Source organism: Panthera pardus, unplaced genomic scaffold (genome assembly GCF_024362965.1).
Source record: "Panthera pardus isolate Hobbes unplaced genomic scaffold, ASM2436296v1 HiC_scaffold_16, whole genome shotgun sequence".
Classification (NCBI taxonomy): domain Eukaryota; kingdom Metazoa; phylum Chordata; class Mammalia; order Carnivora; family Felidae; genus Panthera; species Panthera pardus.
Window position 1 is genome coordinate 12,591,083 of NW_026526721.1, and position 17,066 is coordinate 12,608,148.

General features: G+C 50.2%; 1 protein-coding gene across 4 annotated transcripts in view; it reads right to left on the reverse strand.

Annotated features, from left to right (window-relative positions):
- Window positions 1–15,083, reverse strand: part of EVA1C (eva-1 homolog C) — a 77,170-nt gene extending 62,087 nt beyond the window's left edge. Inside the window, exons 1-2 of one of the 4 annotated variants that reach the window (XM_053903133.1) lie at window positions 14,716–15,083; window positions 1,763–1,870 (exon numbers count right to left, since the gene is read on the reverse strand). In XM_053903133.1, the coding sequence (XP_053759108.1) occupies window positions 1,763–1,870; window positions 14,716–14,875 (268 nt within the window). In that variant the 5' untranslated portion in view covers window positions 14,876–15,083. The remainder of the gene's footprint in view (window positions 1–1,762; window positions 1,871–14,715) is intronic. The other 3 variants (XM_053903135.1, XM_053903132.1, XM_053903134.1) reach the window with 3 other exon arrangements.
- Window positions 15,084–17,066: the final 1,983 nt, after the last annotated feature.

Sequence of the window (17,066 nt, forward strand, 5' to 3'; positions counted from 1 at the left end):
GAAATGAAATGAAATGAAATGAAAAACTCATTTCCTCATGGTATACTGGTTTTTTTTAAACCTTTTGGGGGCCACGGACACCTATCTGGCAGTGTGTTGATGTTTACGAACCCTTCTCACAACGACGTTTTTAATGCACAAATAAAATACACGAGGCTAAAAGAAAAAGAAAAAGAAAAAATAAACATACAGATGGATTACAAGCGTGCAGTGCTTTCCAGTAGGGTCCCAACTTTGGCTGCACCACAGAGTCACCTCAGGGGATTTAAAAACGTCAATGCCCAGGCCCCAGCCCAGAGATACAGATTCACTCAGCCTGGGGTGAAGCTTCAGACATCACTACATTGGAAAAGCAGCCCCCCACCCCCACCCCGAGGTGATTCTAGCATAAAACCCAGAGGAATGACAAACAGCCTGGGGTATTGTGAAGCGAGGGGGGAGCTCTGAGCTGGGGATCTTTCTGAGCCCCTCAGCTCCGCTTCCTGTGAGAGCTGATCCTGGGAGCAACACAGCGACTCAAGCCAGGTGCCGAGTCCCGGGTCCCGTCTTGGTCCCGCCACCATTAAGCTGGGAAACGTCCTGGTCGGTCCCTTCCCCGTGCCCAGCCTGGGTTCTCTCCCCCGTGGATGAGACCAAACGAGGGCAGCCTCAAGGCACAATGATTCACCAGCACTTGCTTCTGGGGGCCCCAGGGCTCCAGGGTGGGTTGACACAGGATGACAGCCTCAAAGCCGTGTGACATCCAGGTGGCAGAAAAAGAACCAGGTGAGTCGGGCTGGCCGACTTCTGGTATTGCTGGCAGGTCCTGTCACAGTCTGGGTGACTCCCTAGAGGCCCCTCCCTTCCCAAGGACTGAAGTCTGGGGAAGTTCTTGGAAAAGGTGCTGGAGGAGGAAGGGGACACGAGTCCTTCTCCAAGCGACAGAAAGGCAAGCTGGGGAGGCCAAGCTCCCGAGGGGCAGCTGGGCACCTGCCACTGGCCCTTTCACGAGGCAGGCCTGACAGAGGCTCTGTGGGAAGAAGGTGCTAAGGAAGGTGCTCCGTCCTGATCCCAGAACTCCACTTCTGCCCCGCTCTAGACTCCCCTTCTAGAACAGCACTGCTCAGGGGGCGCCTGGGTGGCTCAGCTGGTTGAGTGTCCGACTTCGGCTCAGGTCATGATCTTGTCATTCCTGAGCTCAAGCCCTGTGTTGGGCTCTGTGCTGACAGCTCAGAGCCTGGAGCCTGTTTCAGATTCTGTCTCTCTCTCTCTCTCTCTACCCCTCCCCCGCTCTCACATTTTCTCTCTCTCTCTCTCTCAAAAATAAATTAACATGAAAAAACAAAATTAAAACTGCACTGTCTCAGGTTGGTGGCCCCGGCCATGCATGGCTATCGGGCCCTTGAGACGCGGCCGGTCAGACCTGAGATGTGATGTGGTAAATATACACCAGATTCCCAAGTCTTGGTGAGCCGAAAAGAAACGTAAACATCTCATTAGTAATTTTTAACGTATTCATCTCGAAATGAGGACACGTTGGGTGAAAAAAAATTTGACTATGGAAATTCATTTCACCTCTTGCTTTCACTTTTGCCAACCGGGCTACGAGACTAGCTGACATTACATCACATTTGTCCTGCACGGCTCTGTTCTAACGTGTGCGTAATGTCCTGTGCACCACACTGCCCTGGCAGAATTGTATTACAGTCCAATGGAGAAAGGGTTTCGTACGCAAGGGCATCAGTCCTGGACCCCTAAAAGCCCGTCAGTGAGAAGTGCTTACCACTTCCCCCTGTGGTTCGCAGACTTCTGTGATCCCGGCAAATCCACTCCTCCCCACAGCCCACGGAAGGGCCGATACTGTCAGGGAATGTCCATTCCTCGCAGCTTTCTTGAATAACAAAACGATAATTACGTTAATTTACAACCTAGCCCTCAGCACCGTGATTTTAACCCCATCTGTGCCGCTGAACCACACACATCTGACCTCCGTAAAGTAAAGCTTTCAATGAATATACCGGACCTTGTATACGCCACCTAATGCTTTACCTTCCCACAGAAAGAGAAGATGTGGGTAATGAAAATAAACGGTGCAGAGTAGACTCAAGTCTACATTCCAGAAGGTTCCACAGGATTCCCCGGAAATCTTTGGTTTGGGTTTGGTTTGCATGTGACTGTCTGACTGCCTTCTAAGGATAAGAGTCCCTTTGCTTTTGTGCGTGTGTGTGTTTTAGCTACATAGACAGGAGTAATTAATTAAGACGTGCCCTCTGGTCAGGCCTTCTTCACATTAACTGATCTCGACCACGGAGAGCTGAGGCGGGTTTATGTGTGTTCTGTTTCCAGGCACTGATCTTCTCCATGGTCTGATTTTATCTTGGACCCAACCTGGTATAATCCATGCTGTGTGTAGAGTCTCCACGTTAAGTTTCCCATTATGGAAACAAACAAACAAACAAACAAACAAACAAACTTAAATTCAGGGGCTGTCTAGGTCTTTAAGGGACTTTTCCAGAAACCAGCAAGAAAGAAACAGAGGCTGTTCTGCTGAGGTCTGGTGATTCCGGATGTAGGACCCCAAGTGACTGGTTTGGGTACAAAGCTACTTCCATAACACAGATCAGTGCTTGGCAACGACCTACTACAACTTATTCATAGTTCAGTTGAACCCAGGGGTTGAATATGATGCTTCGATTCTTTCTTTTCTTTCTTTCTTTCTTTCTTTCTTTCTTTCTTTCTTTCTTTCTTTCTTTCTTTCTTTTTCTTTTCTTTCTTCCTTCTTTCCTCTTTCTTTCTTTCTTTCTTCCTTCCTCTTTCTTTCTTTCTTTCTTTCTTTCTTTCTTTCTTTCTTTCTTTCTTTCATGTAGTACCTGATCTCTATGCCCAAGAGAAGGCAGAGACACAGAGGACAAAATGGGCATACATTAAAATAAACATATATGTGATAAAGAAAAACCACTGTTCACTGTTTAATGTTCTGGGAAGGAAACAACTAGGAAAGAGAATTTTCATAATAAATTTTTCCTGCTTATTTTTATAGCATCAATACTCAGAAGTAAATACCGAATGCATGAGGCATTTGGGAAAATCAATAACGTCTTTAGGCCTGCATTTTCAAAATTGCATTGAAACAAAGAAAAGTAAGATCTTGCAAGAGGATCCTCTGAAAAAAATACATATATGCACAAAATACATATATACACAAAATCTTTTGCATATATAGGTATGTACATATATACGTGTATGTATATATAAACACAAATAGGTTTTTACTTTCATTGCAGGAAATCATTTCATTTTACTTTATTTTTTGTTTACATTTTTTAGAGAGTGAGCGTGAGTAAGGGAGGGGAAGCCACAGAGGGAGACAGAGGATCTGAAGCAGGCTCCAGGCTCCGTGCTGTCAGGACAGAGCCCGACCTGGGGCTCGAACTCACAAACCCTGAGATCATGACCTGAGCTGAAGTTGGACGTTCAACCTACTGAGCCACCCAGGTGCCCCTGGAAGCCATGTTCATTTCCAAAACATACTAGTCTTTGCTTAAGAACATGATGCCTTTTTGTAAAACGGGCATCAAGGGAAGGTGCTTTGATCTCTCATATGAACTGATTCTTGAAAACCCAGGTTCTAGCACACCAAATAGGCAGGGACGAGAAAAAGAGCAAAGCCCTCCTGTTGGATGGCATTCTTACATCACCCACTTTAAAATCAAATCTGAAACAGAGTTCTGACAGGCCTGCTATTTTCTTCAGTGCCAACAGCCACACAATAGACCTTTTTTTTTTTTTTTTTTTGGACAAAGCTCTTAAAATGCTTGGAGATTCAGATGTACTGAGTCACCAGGGTTCACAAACACTGCGCACCCGTTCTTGCGGGTGCCCCGTCCCCTCCTTTGGAAACGATACTATATTTTCTCTGTGTTTGGCCGAAGGAAAGAAATATTTTCATTAGACTCGCAAGCTGTTTGAAAGAGGGTGACTGGGGAGGGGCAGGTCTGAAAGTGGGTGGCTGTCCTTTGATCTGGTGGCCTCCAAGCAGGGGTGGCAAAGTTACCATTTTAGAGGGACCTGTTGGTTTTCCTTCCACGCGGCGTGCGCGCTGCAACGGTGCTCAACCCCACGGCCACATCGGCTTCAAGCGCGCCCTGGTAAGTGCGTAACATTCAGCACCGGGCGTGGTGAACAGTGTCGCTCTGGAAGAACACTCTTCCTGCAATTAGCCCTCTTAGAAACATTTCGAACTTGTCTCTCTGCAGAGTGTGTAACACGCAGCACCGAGAGATGGACGCAACGCTTCACAGACACAACCGTGGGTATGATGTGCCAGGAGCCGTGTGAATGCGGGTGTGCAGGGGTGGGTGGGGGTGGGGGTCGTAGAGAGCAGGTGCAAGAGGGACCAGGAGGAAAGGAGGAGGAGGCGGGGAGAGACGCTGCCGAGGGAAAGCAGATCTAGGCACAGTTTTTGTGACTTACACTCTCTCTCTTTAAAATGCAAACCAAATTGCACCCCCCCTCCCCGGACTGCTTCGCCGAGTTGTGAAATAATTGAGAGGTGTTGCAAATGCATCCACGCGCCGCGAGTGAGCAACCGACTTCAAGTCTGAACACGTCTCCCGACGGATATTTTAGCTTGACGATAATGATGGCGAGTGTGCGCGCTTGAAATCAGGAGGGCAAAAGGGCCCGAGGCAGAGCCAAGTTCCGTGGAGGGAAGGGGTGGGACTGGGAGCCACGGGGGGCGAGCGGGTGTAGACGCGGGAGGTACTGGCTGCATCTCTGTTTCCTGGGCTTTAAAGACACTGCTCTTGGCGGCTGCAGAAGGCAAGCCGGCCTTGAAGGAGGGCGCCAAGGAGCCGTGTCTAGGCCTTCCAGACCCCCCCCTTTGGTTATTACAAATTTTCCCCACCCTCCTCTGATGCTGAAAGTGTAGCAAATAAAACAGGGACACACCAACTGGTCTAGCCCAGTGTTCCTCAAGCCCAGGGATGGGGGTCATTCCTTGTGGCGGGGGCGGGGGGGGAGGGGGCTGTCTGTGCGTTGTGGGTGGCTTAGCAGCATCCCGGGCTTCCGCTCACTAAGTGCCAGGAGCGTGGCTAGTTGTGACAAATAAAATTGCCTCCAGACATTGCCAAATATCCCCGGGGGCGAGGGGATGGTATCTCCCTGGATTGGGAACCACGGGTTCAGTCTAACCCTTAGGCCAAACGAAGTTTTCATCAGGTAAAGATAAGTCATCTAGTAGACGAACCATATGGCATTTTTGGTGAAAGTTGACAACCCCAAATAACATGCCTGAACCAACCAGAGATGAGGACAGAAGTCTGAGACAAAGGGCTTCAAAGCACTGGCTTATGGCTTTAGGGAGCCATAACACTATTTCAAAAGAATTCTGGAGAAAAAAAAAAATCCTGGGGCATCTAACTTAAAAAAAAAAAAAAGGTAAATTAGAAGAGTGGAACCTTTACACTTGAACTCCAGGGCTTAGAGAGGCAGAACAGACAAGACCTCAAGACCTGCTCAGTGGAATTCTCCACAGCCTGCTGTGACCACTCCCACAGAGTGGGTCCCACAGCTCCGGGTCTTCGAGATCCCTTTTCATCCTGAGGCTGTGGACGGGACCATCTTTGCATTCTGTCTAACCTGTGCAAAAAGCATTTGGCATTATTAACTTTGGAAGGCACGTTTAGTGGTTCAGGCCTCAGAGAATGGAGGAAGGTGTTTAAAAATGCTATCCCTTGGGGCACCTGGCTGGCTCAGTCAGTTAAGTGTCCGACTTCAGCTCAGGTCATGAACTTGAGGTTCATGAGTTCGAGCCCCACATCAGGCTCTGTGCTGATAGCTCAGAGCCCGGAGCTTGCTTCGGATTCTGTGTCTCCCTCTCTCTCTGCCCCTCTTCTGCTCGTGCTCTCTCTCTCAAAAACAAATAAACATTAAAAAAAAGAAGGCTATCCATGGGGCACCTGGGTGGCTTAGTCAGTTCAGCATCAGACTTCAGCTCAGGTCATGATCTCATGGCTTGTGAGTTCGAGTCCCATGTCGAGCTCTGTGCTGACAGCTCTGAGCCTGGAGCCTGCTTCAGATTCTGTGTGTGTGTGTGTGTGTGTGTGTGTGTGTGTGTGTGCCCCTCCCCTGCTCTCTGTCTCTCAAAAATAATAAACATTAAAAAAAATGCCCATCCCTTAATTTTACAACCAAATTGACAAAAAAAAAAATCAGACAGGTGTGTAAGTCTGATTTGGGGTTCAAGTACATTTTTTTCCAGCAGAAAAGGGGCTATAAAATTGTATGCATTCCTTGAAGTGTATCCCTCAAAAGCTGTACAAATTGGGCCTTTTCTGGATAAGGTCAAGTATTCTCATTTCCGCCTGTCTCCCATCGAATGGGCAGAGAGAGACAGGGCTTGGTGACCCAGGTCTCTCTTGTTCCAGAGTACAGTACGATGATTTATGATTTCTGAGCCTGAGAACTTCAGAAGCTGCTGAACATAAAAAGAGTGAAAAAATCTCCTAAGTCAAGAGGAAGAAAGGAAGAACGTGGTAGCACAGTGCTCTTCTCAGACCCTGAAACACTACTCTGAAAGCTGTCACGAGTACGCATCACACTGGCCCTTGCAGACAAAAAGGATTATTTTATCCAGATTATTCCCCCACATTGCAGGGGAAAAGGGACTCATTTGTAATCATCAAAAGAATGCTGACAGACTTGAAATGGGATTACATTCTATTATACTCATCCGAATTAAAGATTTGTTTTGGAGATCATTCTTAGGTTTCCTCCTCCCTGTTCCTCCAACCCCAAATGAGGCGATTTGTATTCACGAGACATCTGAGGCAGACATGAAATCAGACAGTTTGCAAACATACATTTCAGATTCGGTGGCCTGAGTTTCGAATTTTAATGTTGCCTGGTTCTCTGTGTGTGGAAAACTTGGCTCTCGGGTCAAAACAAACCCCAAGCATCACTTCATTCCCTAGCTTATTAATGCAAGAGAAATTTCATTTCAGGGGCCTGAGTGAGCAAGTGACACAGGTGTCCAGAATGCAGGTATGAAAATGTAAAATCTCTGCACGGGCAGAGTTGTCTGGGAGGTCTGTGAGCACACTACTAAACCCTCAATTCCACGCTCTGTGGTACCATTCGGAGAATGCGACCTGCCAAATCGAGTACTGACCCTTCGAGTCTCTTTGTGTCTGTGTGTCCATGAATCGACTGAGAAGGAAGTTTCCCCAGGACAGGACTGGCTCTTTAGGGCAGCCCTGTATAATACCACACACAGCATCTGGTACCTGAAAGAACCGAACATTTCCCGTTCTTTCATACTGAACACCCATTGTGTAGTCACCGTAGAACTGCTGGCCACCTGGGGAGCAGGCGTGGGTACCTCAGGCTGGAAGTCATAAGGCAGTAGAAGAGCTCAATTCGGTCAAAAATCTGTGTCTTGACTTCAGCTGCCAAAAGGACAAGATAGCTTCAAGAAACCTCCTGCAGGCAGGGAGACGGTAGTCTCTAAGAAGGAGGACAGAGCAGGAAATGTAGGCAAAGTGCCATTCTTTGTACCATTACTTTGCTCACCATTTCTTTTCTTTATAACTCAGTCCTTCCTTCTAGACTCAGTGTCCTTCTCCATGAAGGACATCCTTTAGTAGTCCTTTCAGTCAGCATTTATCGGTGGTGAGCATGTCTTCATTTCACACGCTGTCTAGAAGATAGTTTAGCTGGGTATACAGTTCTGCTCTGACAGGTTGTTCTGTTTTGTTCCATCTTTCCAGAACCTGGAAAAATATTTCACTGCCTTCTGGCTTTCACTGTTGTGCTGGCAAAGACTTTATAGATGACATTTTTTCCTCTCTTTTTTTAAAGACTGTCACTTTGGTTTTAGTATTTTATGCTTTAAATACAATAGGTATAAATTTATTTTTGTTTATCTTCCTTGGGATACATGAATCTGAATTTTTCATTAATTCTTGAAAATGGATTCCAAGATAGTATCACTTCAAGCATTACCACTCCCTCATTTTCCATATTCTCTCTTTTTGGAATACAGATCCGATGTATGTTAAACCTTCATTCCATCTTCCATATCTTACAAACTTTGTTCCATATTTTCCATGCCTTTACCTTTTTTGCTGCATTCTAGATAATTTCTCCAGCTTTATGTTCCAGTTCACTGATTCTCTTCAGTTGTATATGATTGATCTATTAAGCTTTAGTTTCAATGAATATATTTTTCATTAGTATAGTAGTATTAGTACAGTTAGCAGATATATTTTGCTCGTTTTCAAATCTTTATCGCCTTTCATTCCTTAGTCACATTTTAGCTTTGCTCTTTTATTTGCTTTTCTGTTTTTAGTTTTCCTCTGTTACTAAGAACTCTGTTGTTTTTATCACTGGCTGTTGCTCATATAATGTAGTTTGGACTGTGTGTTCATAACCAGGATTTCATCAGTAGGGGTCTTATAGAGTCTGTGATGATGTCTCTATGTAGGGAGCATTGTGTGTGTGTGTGTGTGTGTGTGTGTGTGTGTGTGTGGCCAACTATCTTGGGGCACAATCAGTTTTGGACAATTTTGCTAGGGTCTCTTTCTCTGCTCCTCCCCCCGCTCTCTCTCATGCTCTCTCTTCCTCAAAATATATAAATAAACTAAAAAAAAAAAAAAGAATGTATCTGACCAATTTTAAAAAATCAACATACAGTTTTTAGAAGAGTGTCTGTCTGGGGCGCCTCATTAAAATAGTGACTGAGTATCATAAAACTTCAGAGAGCCCTCACCTCTACCTTCTCGGTTCATTACTTAGCTTGAATGACAAGAGTATGGACTTTTGAAACCAGACAGTTATTGGGTTCAAATCCTGTCTCTACACTTAACCAGCAGGTGTAAAGCCAAGGTAGACGGTGAGATTGGGGGCAGAGGCAGGTAACTGGGGAGTAGGTGTTCATTCTGCATGCATCACCCCCAAAGTGGCGCCTTTGCAAGAATTTTAAAGATGTTGACCGGGTGGCTGAGACCGGTGACCTCCAAATCTTTAAAATCACGAACGTCAGGGGCGCCTGGGTGGCTCCGTCGGTTAAGCGTCTGACTCTTGGTTTCGGCTTGGGTCACGTGGTTGGTGAGTTCGAGCCCCACGCTGGGCTCCACACTGACAGCACAGAGCCTGCTCAGGATTCACTCTCTCCCTCTCTCTCTCTCTCTCTGCCCCTCCCCTGCTCTCTCGCTCGCTCGCTCTCAAAATAAATAAACCTTTTAAGGTTGAAACCTTTCTTTTTAAGGTTCTTTTTAAGGTTGAAACCTTAAAGAAACCGATATGAAAAGACAGAGGTTCTAACGTTTTCCTCCTACATCTGTTGGATCGCCTCGTGTGCGCACCCAGTTTGAATGGCCGGGGTCAGAAAGATGCTGAAGGAAGGAACGGAGAAAGGGCGGTGTATTCAGCAGGCAACTGGCATAGCGGTGGTGGCTCCGTGAGCTGGTTAGGCCGATGGTGGCCCCGTTTCTTCTCTAGCCTTGCCTCCCCCCCACCCCCCCCCCAGCACCCACACGGGCCAAGTGCCCCAGCCGCGCCCACCCCCGCCCTGCGCAGGTCAGAGCCTGAGTCCGCTCTGCCTCATAGCTGGGTGGTCTTGGACAAGTGAGTTAACCTCTCTGAGCCTGGACGAGTACTTACTTCACAGGGTTGTCAGGAAGAGGAAATGAGATAACACAGCGCTCTATGAACTCTTTCTCCCTGCCTTTCTGTCCCTTCCCCGAAACCGCTGCTAGGCTGCCCTTTCCAATAAAGTGCCTGGGAGAGCAAAGCCATTAATAATGGAGTCACTCGCTGGCCCCGACTCCTCTTCTCTGCCGCAGAAAGAGCCAGCAGAACACTTTTCAAATGTAGTTACTTTCCATGGAAACAGACTAGCAGTCTCAGAGCTTCTCTTCATCTCTCCTCTTCTGTGACAGCTGCACAATCCTTCAGACGTTTGGTTTGTTTTTCTTTGGTTATGAGCTGGCTTTTCATCCCATAAAATTTCTGAAAGGGAAGACAACCCCCGAATAGAAGGGCGGTGTGACTAGGGAGTCAGAAAATGCAGAACTCCGGGGCGCCCGGGTGGCTCAGTCGGTGAGGCGTCCGACTCTTGATCTCAGCTCAGGTCACGAGCTCACCGTTCGTGAGTTCGAGCCCCGGGTCGGGCTCCGCGCTGACAGCGTGGAGCCCGCTTGGGATTCTCTCTCTCTCTCTGCCCCTCACGTCCTCGCGTGCTCTCCCGCTCACAAAATAAATGGATAAACGTTAGGAAACGAGGGAATAGAAAATGTAGAACTTTGTGTGCGTGTGCTGGCATGCAGGGACAAACTGGTAGCTGGGAAAATCCAGTCCTGGTCTCCCTGGTGGGGAGCCCTGACCCTGACCGGGGGTGGGGGGCGGGGTGAAGGGGCAGCCAGTCGTGCCCGTGTGCCCCCGAACGAGCTGATGCACACAGGAGGTAGTCCAGCCCTCTGATCACCCCGAGCAGTGGTTCTCAACTCTGGCTGTACTAGAATTGCCTGGGGGGCTTTCAAAAATGAGACCCAGGCCTGGCTCTCCCCACACCAGTTACACGAGAAGTCGGGGAGTGCTGCTGGAGCACCCACACATTGTTCACTGTCCAGCGATTCTAATGCACAGGCAGGGTTGAGACCCACTGCTTGCCTGAGCAGAACGGGAAGGTTCGGCCTCCCCTAAATGGACACCTGTGTTCCCTCCATCAGGACCCGAGACTTCAAGATCGATCGAATGACCATTTTTCAATATTCTGAGATTCCTGGCCAGTGAAACCAGGAGCTAGGGTTGGGTTTATTTGCTGAGCTGCAAATGATGTGGTTAACGCGCATCACTTCCTGTTTGCTTGGGCAGGGAGCAGGACATCTGCCCAGAGAAGCCCTTCCATCTTTGAGGCCTGGGGACAATTTGGTGCCAGGAAGGCCTTTAAAGGCTGCCCCCACTCCCCTTGGGTTTCATCTTCCTCCCCTTCTGCTTCCCACATTCATCACTATATGCCCTGGGGTAAAACCAAATGTGCGAACACAGGCTCACGACCTTTTTCTAGGACTCCAAGTGGGAACTAGAACAATTTTCCACCCCTTCCCTCCCTGCCCCCCCTTCCTCCACCTCCCTCTCAATAAGCCCATCAATCACTTTGAATGGAGAGAAAAATCACCAAAAAAATGAACAGGACCCGAGGGCAAAATAAGTTTGAGAGACACTCTGGAACTCTTTAAAGCAGGACAATATACAGAGGATCCTTTGCTTTTGATGGCTGGAACCCAAAATGGCACCCCCCCCCCAGCCTTCACCCCTACCTTGTTCTCTGAACAAAGATGTTGGCATTATGCTTCTATTTGAGAAAAAAAAAAAAAATCAATGATCAGTTTGGACCTCTCAGGCTAAACCCCCAATTTGGGAATGCAGTCAAAACAACAACAACAACAACAACAACAACAAAGAAAAAAACAAACAAACCAACAAAATAAATAAATAAATAAATAAATAAATAAATACAGAACTCCATCCCAAGGAGGAAAAAGGAAAACTGAGTGCATCTAGGCGTGGGATTAAGGATCACAGGCACTAATTTTGCATGAACTGCTCTTGTCTTCCTGGGATATGTTTTTAATGCAGTGATGATAGCCTTCCAGTGGCCACTGGCAGCATCTCAACATCTTCGGGGATGAGCGCGAAGGGGGTGTGTGGGGAGGCTGTTTCCCAGCAGGCTTGGAGGTGATTAGCACGAGTCACGAGCAAGCAGGGGGAGGAGGCGGCCAGGACACAGCCCCTGGCTTATTAAGAGTGAGATCCGATGCTGGAATCCTCAGGGCAAAAAAAAAACCAATGACCCAGGAAAACTACACCAGCTGACAGCCTCAGGAAAAGGCTGAAGGAAGAGTTGCAAAGAAGAGAAAGGCTTAAGTAACTTTCCAAAACTCTGCACTGTTAATCTCCTGGGAGGCCCTATACTGTACACACAATGGCTGGGACCCCTGATATTCGGGTACTTTCTTTCATGTGGAAACACCATCCTTTCTCCATCCCTTTCTTCCCAGGGCGGAGGGCTCCCAAGTTCCCTCCACCCTCCCTCAGCTTCAGTTTTTGATGTGTCCCTCGTTTAGAAAAACAAGCAAGTGTCTGCATTGTGGATTGCTGCTCTCTAGGGCTGGGCTATTGTTGTCAGGCTCCGTGGGGGACGGGGCAGGGGTGGGGACTGTCTCCTTACAGGCCTCTGGTTTCTAAACACCCCTCAAAGTGCACAAAAAAGAACAAGACCACCTGTCCCCAGGAAAGCAGGTATCCGGTTTGCCCCCGCTCCCCCCCCGCACCCAGGGGTTTTGGAATTAAGTGATCAGTCTCCACGGCTTTGACCAAAGCCTTCAACTGAACCCTCAGACCCATCTTTAGAGCTGGGGAATTGTCCTCAACGCTGTGTATCACACAGTTAGGGGGTCCCTAAAAGTTTCAAGTCAAATTGATCAACTTTGAAAGACCCCTGAGCCTTCTCTAACGTTTCCCCAGTGCCACACGTACAGCGTTTAGATTTAAACCTGAATGTGTCTGTGCTTTGAGAAGACGGCGTTTTTTCTTTTCTTCTCCCAAAAAGGTTCCCTTGACCCTTTAAAAAAAATTTTTAATGTGTACTTACTTTTAAGAGAAAGTGGGGGGAAGGGCAGAGAGAGAGAGGGAGACACAGAATCCGAAGCAGGCTCCAAGCTCTGAGCCGTCAGCACAGAGCCCGATGTGGGGCTCGAACTCACGGACCATAAGATCATGAGTGACCTGAGCTGACGTTGGATGCTTAACTGACTGAGCCAGCCAGGCGCCCCCCCCCCCCCGACACTGTCTCCCTAGTCCTCAGGTCTCTGGTGAGCAAAGGTGATTAGAGGAAAGAATGGGGGCTACTTGTGGATGGACCTGGCATTATCACCACCTACTGCGGACTCAACGAGTTTTCAACCCTGGAATTCAAGTTCACACCGAAAGCAGAAGGAAATATTTTCCATCATTTGTATCATTTAGAAGAACATGTATCAAAATATCCATTTCCCTATCCCTCTGTGACAGCCAAAGCACTATAATGTACAATGTAATATACAGAATACAGACAATTCCTAATGTGAGTGATAACCTGCAGGCTGCCGGGAGTATTGCAACTGCTTCACTAAAGACAAACAGAGTGTCTATAATCTGTGAAAACAATATAATGGTCACACCGCGATTTACCTAAAGCGCTGTTTTTTCAGTTGCAATAATGTCACACACGCAAAAAGGGCTTGTCAGCTTTCAATTCTTTCCTTACTAGTCAGAGCTACAGGGTGGCTGAATCAGAATTGCTCTCCATAGCTGAGATCAGCAAATATAAAACTTTTCTAGCAGCCAAGAAAGTTCTATTACCACAAAAAAAAAAAAAAAAAAAAGTCAATATCACTTGAAAAGCATTTCCCTCGCACATTTACCACAGCATTCTGACCCTGTGCTGCTCGATTTTAAGGACCACGGTTTGCTTGCCAAATAGGCATATCTTGGCTTCCTTCACTAGGTAGAAACACTGCCTTGATATTAAATATTCAAAGCAAAGAACCTCTGACCCAAGGGCTCTCAGCTAACAATGACATTCTCTGTAAGTAAACTAGAAACCCAACTCAGCTTCTGGTTTGCCAGTGTTCTCTGCCATGTATTAGTCTATTGCAGGACAGGGTGAGCAGTGACTCCGTTTACCATGATTGGATTGCAAAAGTCCCTCCAGGCAAAAGCCTAAACTTGGCAGAAGATCCCTGGAGAAGGGGGTGGGGGGCAGGGAGTGGGGTTCAGAGCTGCCTCCTGGGGTGGGCAGGGGCTGGGAAAGGGTGAAGGCATCCAGCCTCACCAGAGGGAGACCCAGGTCTGTTACAACTGTAAGGACTTTGTTACTCCAAGCAAGTGCAGCGGTAACATAAGAATGTGGCTCCTACAACCATCATCAACACAGAAACTTCTCTCACTTTGTGGTGCCACACCTACAGCCCCAGAACTGAGATAAGCTGTGGGAGCTTTGGTCTGAGTCTCCCAGAAGAAAAGCCTCACCGTTTACTGGGAGGAGAAAAGCATTTTTGTTAAGAAGCCTGGGACTGGAGGGTGGAGGGCAGGTACCATCTGGCAGTAAAGACCCTGAGTCTCGGTTCTGTACATTTCTCCTCATCCGGCACACAGACCTCCCGCCCGGCTGGCTTCCCATCCCTGCCTGCCGGCGCAGACTTCAGGTCAGATGTCCCCAGGACTAGTGTCCTTACATGGGCACCCTGGAGGCTGGCTGGGGCGCACCCGGGCTACCCGGGTTTGCGAGTGGCAAACCAAGTGAAACTCCTCGGATCACAACACGTGTATTTTACAGCGCTGGGTGCGGCACAGGGCACAGCTTAAGGGGCCTCCAGGGGACACACATCCTTCAGAGGCGGGAACCTGATGCTGGGACCCGATGCAGGGAATTTGACGAGATAAACACCGGGGCGAGAAACTCCAAATGTTACCCATCCTTCCTTGGAGAGGGGAGGGACTCCTCTGCCACTGCTCCACACGGAGCCACCTCTGCCAAGGGCTCACACCAGGCAACAAAACTGGCTATGAGCGTGCCTCAACTTTAATCCAACCCGTCTGTGCTCCCTCGGGAGGCTGCCCCCAGCCGAGGTATCACCTGAGCGCACCGCAGCGCGGCGCCGGGGGCGCAGGACGAGGGAGGGCGCTTCTTACCAGAGAAGTCCGTGAGCGCTGAGATCTCTTTGGAACAGACCAGGACAGTGCAGTAGAAGAGGCGCAGGAGCTGCCCAGGAGGCTCTACCTGCCTGCGGAGTCCAGGATGCTGCGCGGGCTGCGGCGCGGGCGGCGGGCGCGCATGGCCCGGCAGAAGCATGGTGCCCGGCGCGATCCAGCGCGGGCGCGGGCCGGGGGCTCGATGGGGGTCCCTGGGCGGAGGGCAGCGTCACATGGCGAAGCGAGTCAGTGGCCAGCGGCTCCGTGGCCCCCCGCCACCTCCCGCTCAGGCTGCCAGAGCCTCTTCCCGGCGCAGGCCGGTACCGGCTCCCCAGCAAAGGGGAGGGGGCGGAGAAGTGGGGCGGGGCGAGGAGCCCCGGGAAGGATCCGCGTAGTTTCCCCGAGAGGAAATCTCCGCTGCCGCCCCGCGGGAGGAAACCGGTGATGGGGGGGGGTGGGGGGGGGTGGTGTTGGCGAAGGGAAAGTGCAGCCTTAGCGCGCCCGGCGGGCTGCGGAGGCCGGTCCCTGGCGAGCTGCCCGCCGCGGAGGGCGCCCCCAACAGCGCGCCGAGGGCCGCGCAACTTGAGCGCCTTCCACGCCTGGGTCCCCGCCCCGGAGACGGCCCGGCACCCCTGGCCCGGCCCGCGCTGGCCCGGTGCCAGCCTCGCCCTGGCTGCCGGAGGAGCGCGGCCGGTGCCCGTGACGCACTTCGGAGCCAGCGCCGCCGGTTGAGCCCAGGAGCCCCCGGGGCGGGGCCGAGGCAGGGGCCGCGAGAAGGTGGGGTCTTGGAGGTGTGTGACTACAGCACCGACGTCCCTGCGACCTGCTGCGCGCCTCGCAGTAGAATCACCAAGCACGCACAGTTCTCCCCATTTCTTGGAAGAGGAGACTGAGACTCCGCGCTTTGCCGGAGCTAACGCAGCCAGGACGCGAACGAGTGGGCGAGCGCGGGGTTGGGGGAGGGGGGTTCAAAATGGGTCAGAAGACTCCAGAGCCGGTTTCTTTCTTCTGGTTGGGACTGTGCGCTTCCTCTGGGTACTGGTTGTCCGCAGCGCTCAGAGGATCTGACACTGGCCGGGCATAAATAGCCACCGAGCGCTAATAATTGGGCTTTGTTTTAAAATGGGCCACCGCATCTTTCTGAACCTCTCGATTACGCGCAGTGTGACCCAGGCCCAGCCCGTGGGCGAGGAACGGGTTGTGTGGCCGGGACTCGGGTACATAGAGGACAAGTGCGTGGGAAGGCAGGTGGACTCGTGGCTTCGCGCGGGGTACGGGTACCTGGGGCTCCAGCGACCCAAACCCCCTCGGACAGGCCAGTAGACGCGGGAGGCAGGGAGGAGGGCTGGGCGGGCGGGCGCTCGGCACAAAGTGTTCCCGAACACCGCGGGGAGGCCCTGCCAAGTTCTCGGCGGGCCTGACGCGGAAACGTAGATAATGAGGCCCAAGGGCGGGACCAGGCGCACTGCCCCAGCGGGCTCCCAGATGCGCTGTGAGGGCCGCACAGTACGGCGGCGGGGAGGCCTGGAGAGAGAAAACCAAGACGCGCTGATCTACCCGTGGGACCCTCGTAGAGATACGCGAAAGGATCCGGGGGCGGGGCTGGGTGACTGGAGTCCCACAGTGCTCCAGCAGGAGCAAGGTCAGAGGGCTTGGTATTTCCCTCCCCTTCCTGCCTGCCAGGAGGTGGGGTGGCATATGCTAAACCTCCATATACGTTCAGGGGGACCCACTCTACTAGGCACGATGAGTTTCAAATTCTATATTAAAATACTCAGCCTTCTTGGGGTGCCTGCCTGGCTCAGTCGGTAGAGCATGTAACTCCTGGTCTCCGGGTTGTGAGTTTGAGCCCCACGTTGGGTGTGGCGACTCCTTAATTTTTTTTTTTTTTTTTTAACATTTCAAAAAAGGACTCGACCTTCTCAATAACTTTTGGACGTAACTATTAGTATGCACGTTCTAGGTTGGGGAAACTGAGGTGGGAAGGTAGGTAGGGATGCATAGCACTTAGCAGCCACCCTGTAAGTAACGTTTGCTCAATACCCAGGTCCCTCATGTAGTTTCCATCCCATGTGTTCACCCATCTGGTTGGGTGTGAGCTGCTGTGTGCTGGGGAAGCTGGCACAGGAAGAGAACCTGGCTCCCACAGAGCTGGGGGGCTGACCCCACTGTCTTGTAGGCATAAACTGGCTTTCCAGATGCCAGTGTGGGCTCTCTTACTAACTGTGCACCCCCAGGTTTCCTTCTCTGTAAAGTCTCAGACTTGTGATGCTTTAATTAGTTGGTACAGGTGACATGGGTAAGACAGGGCCTGGAACGAGTAAATGCTCTGTCCATATTAGTCATTATTG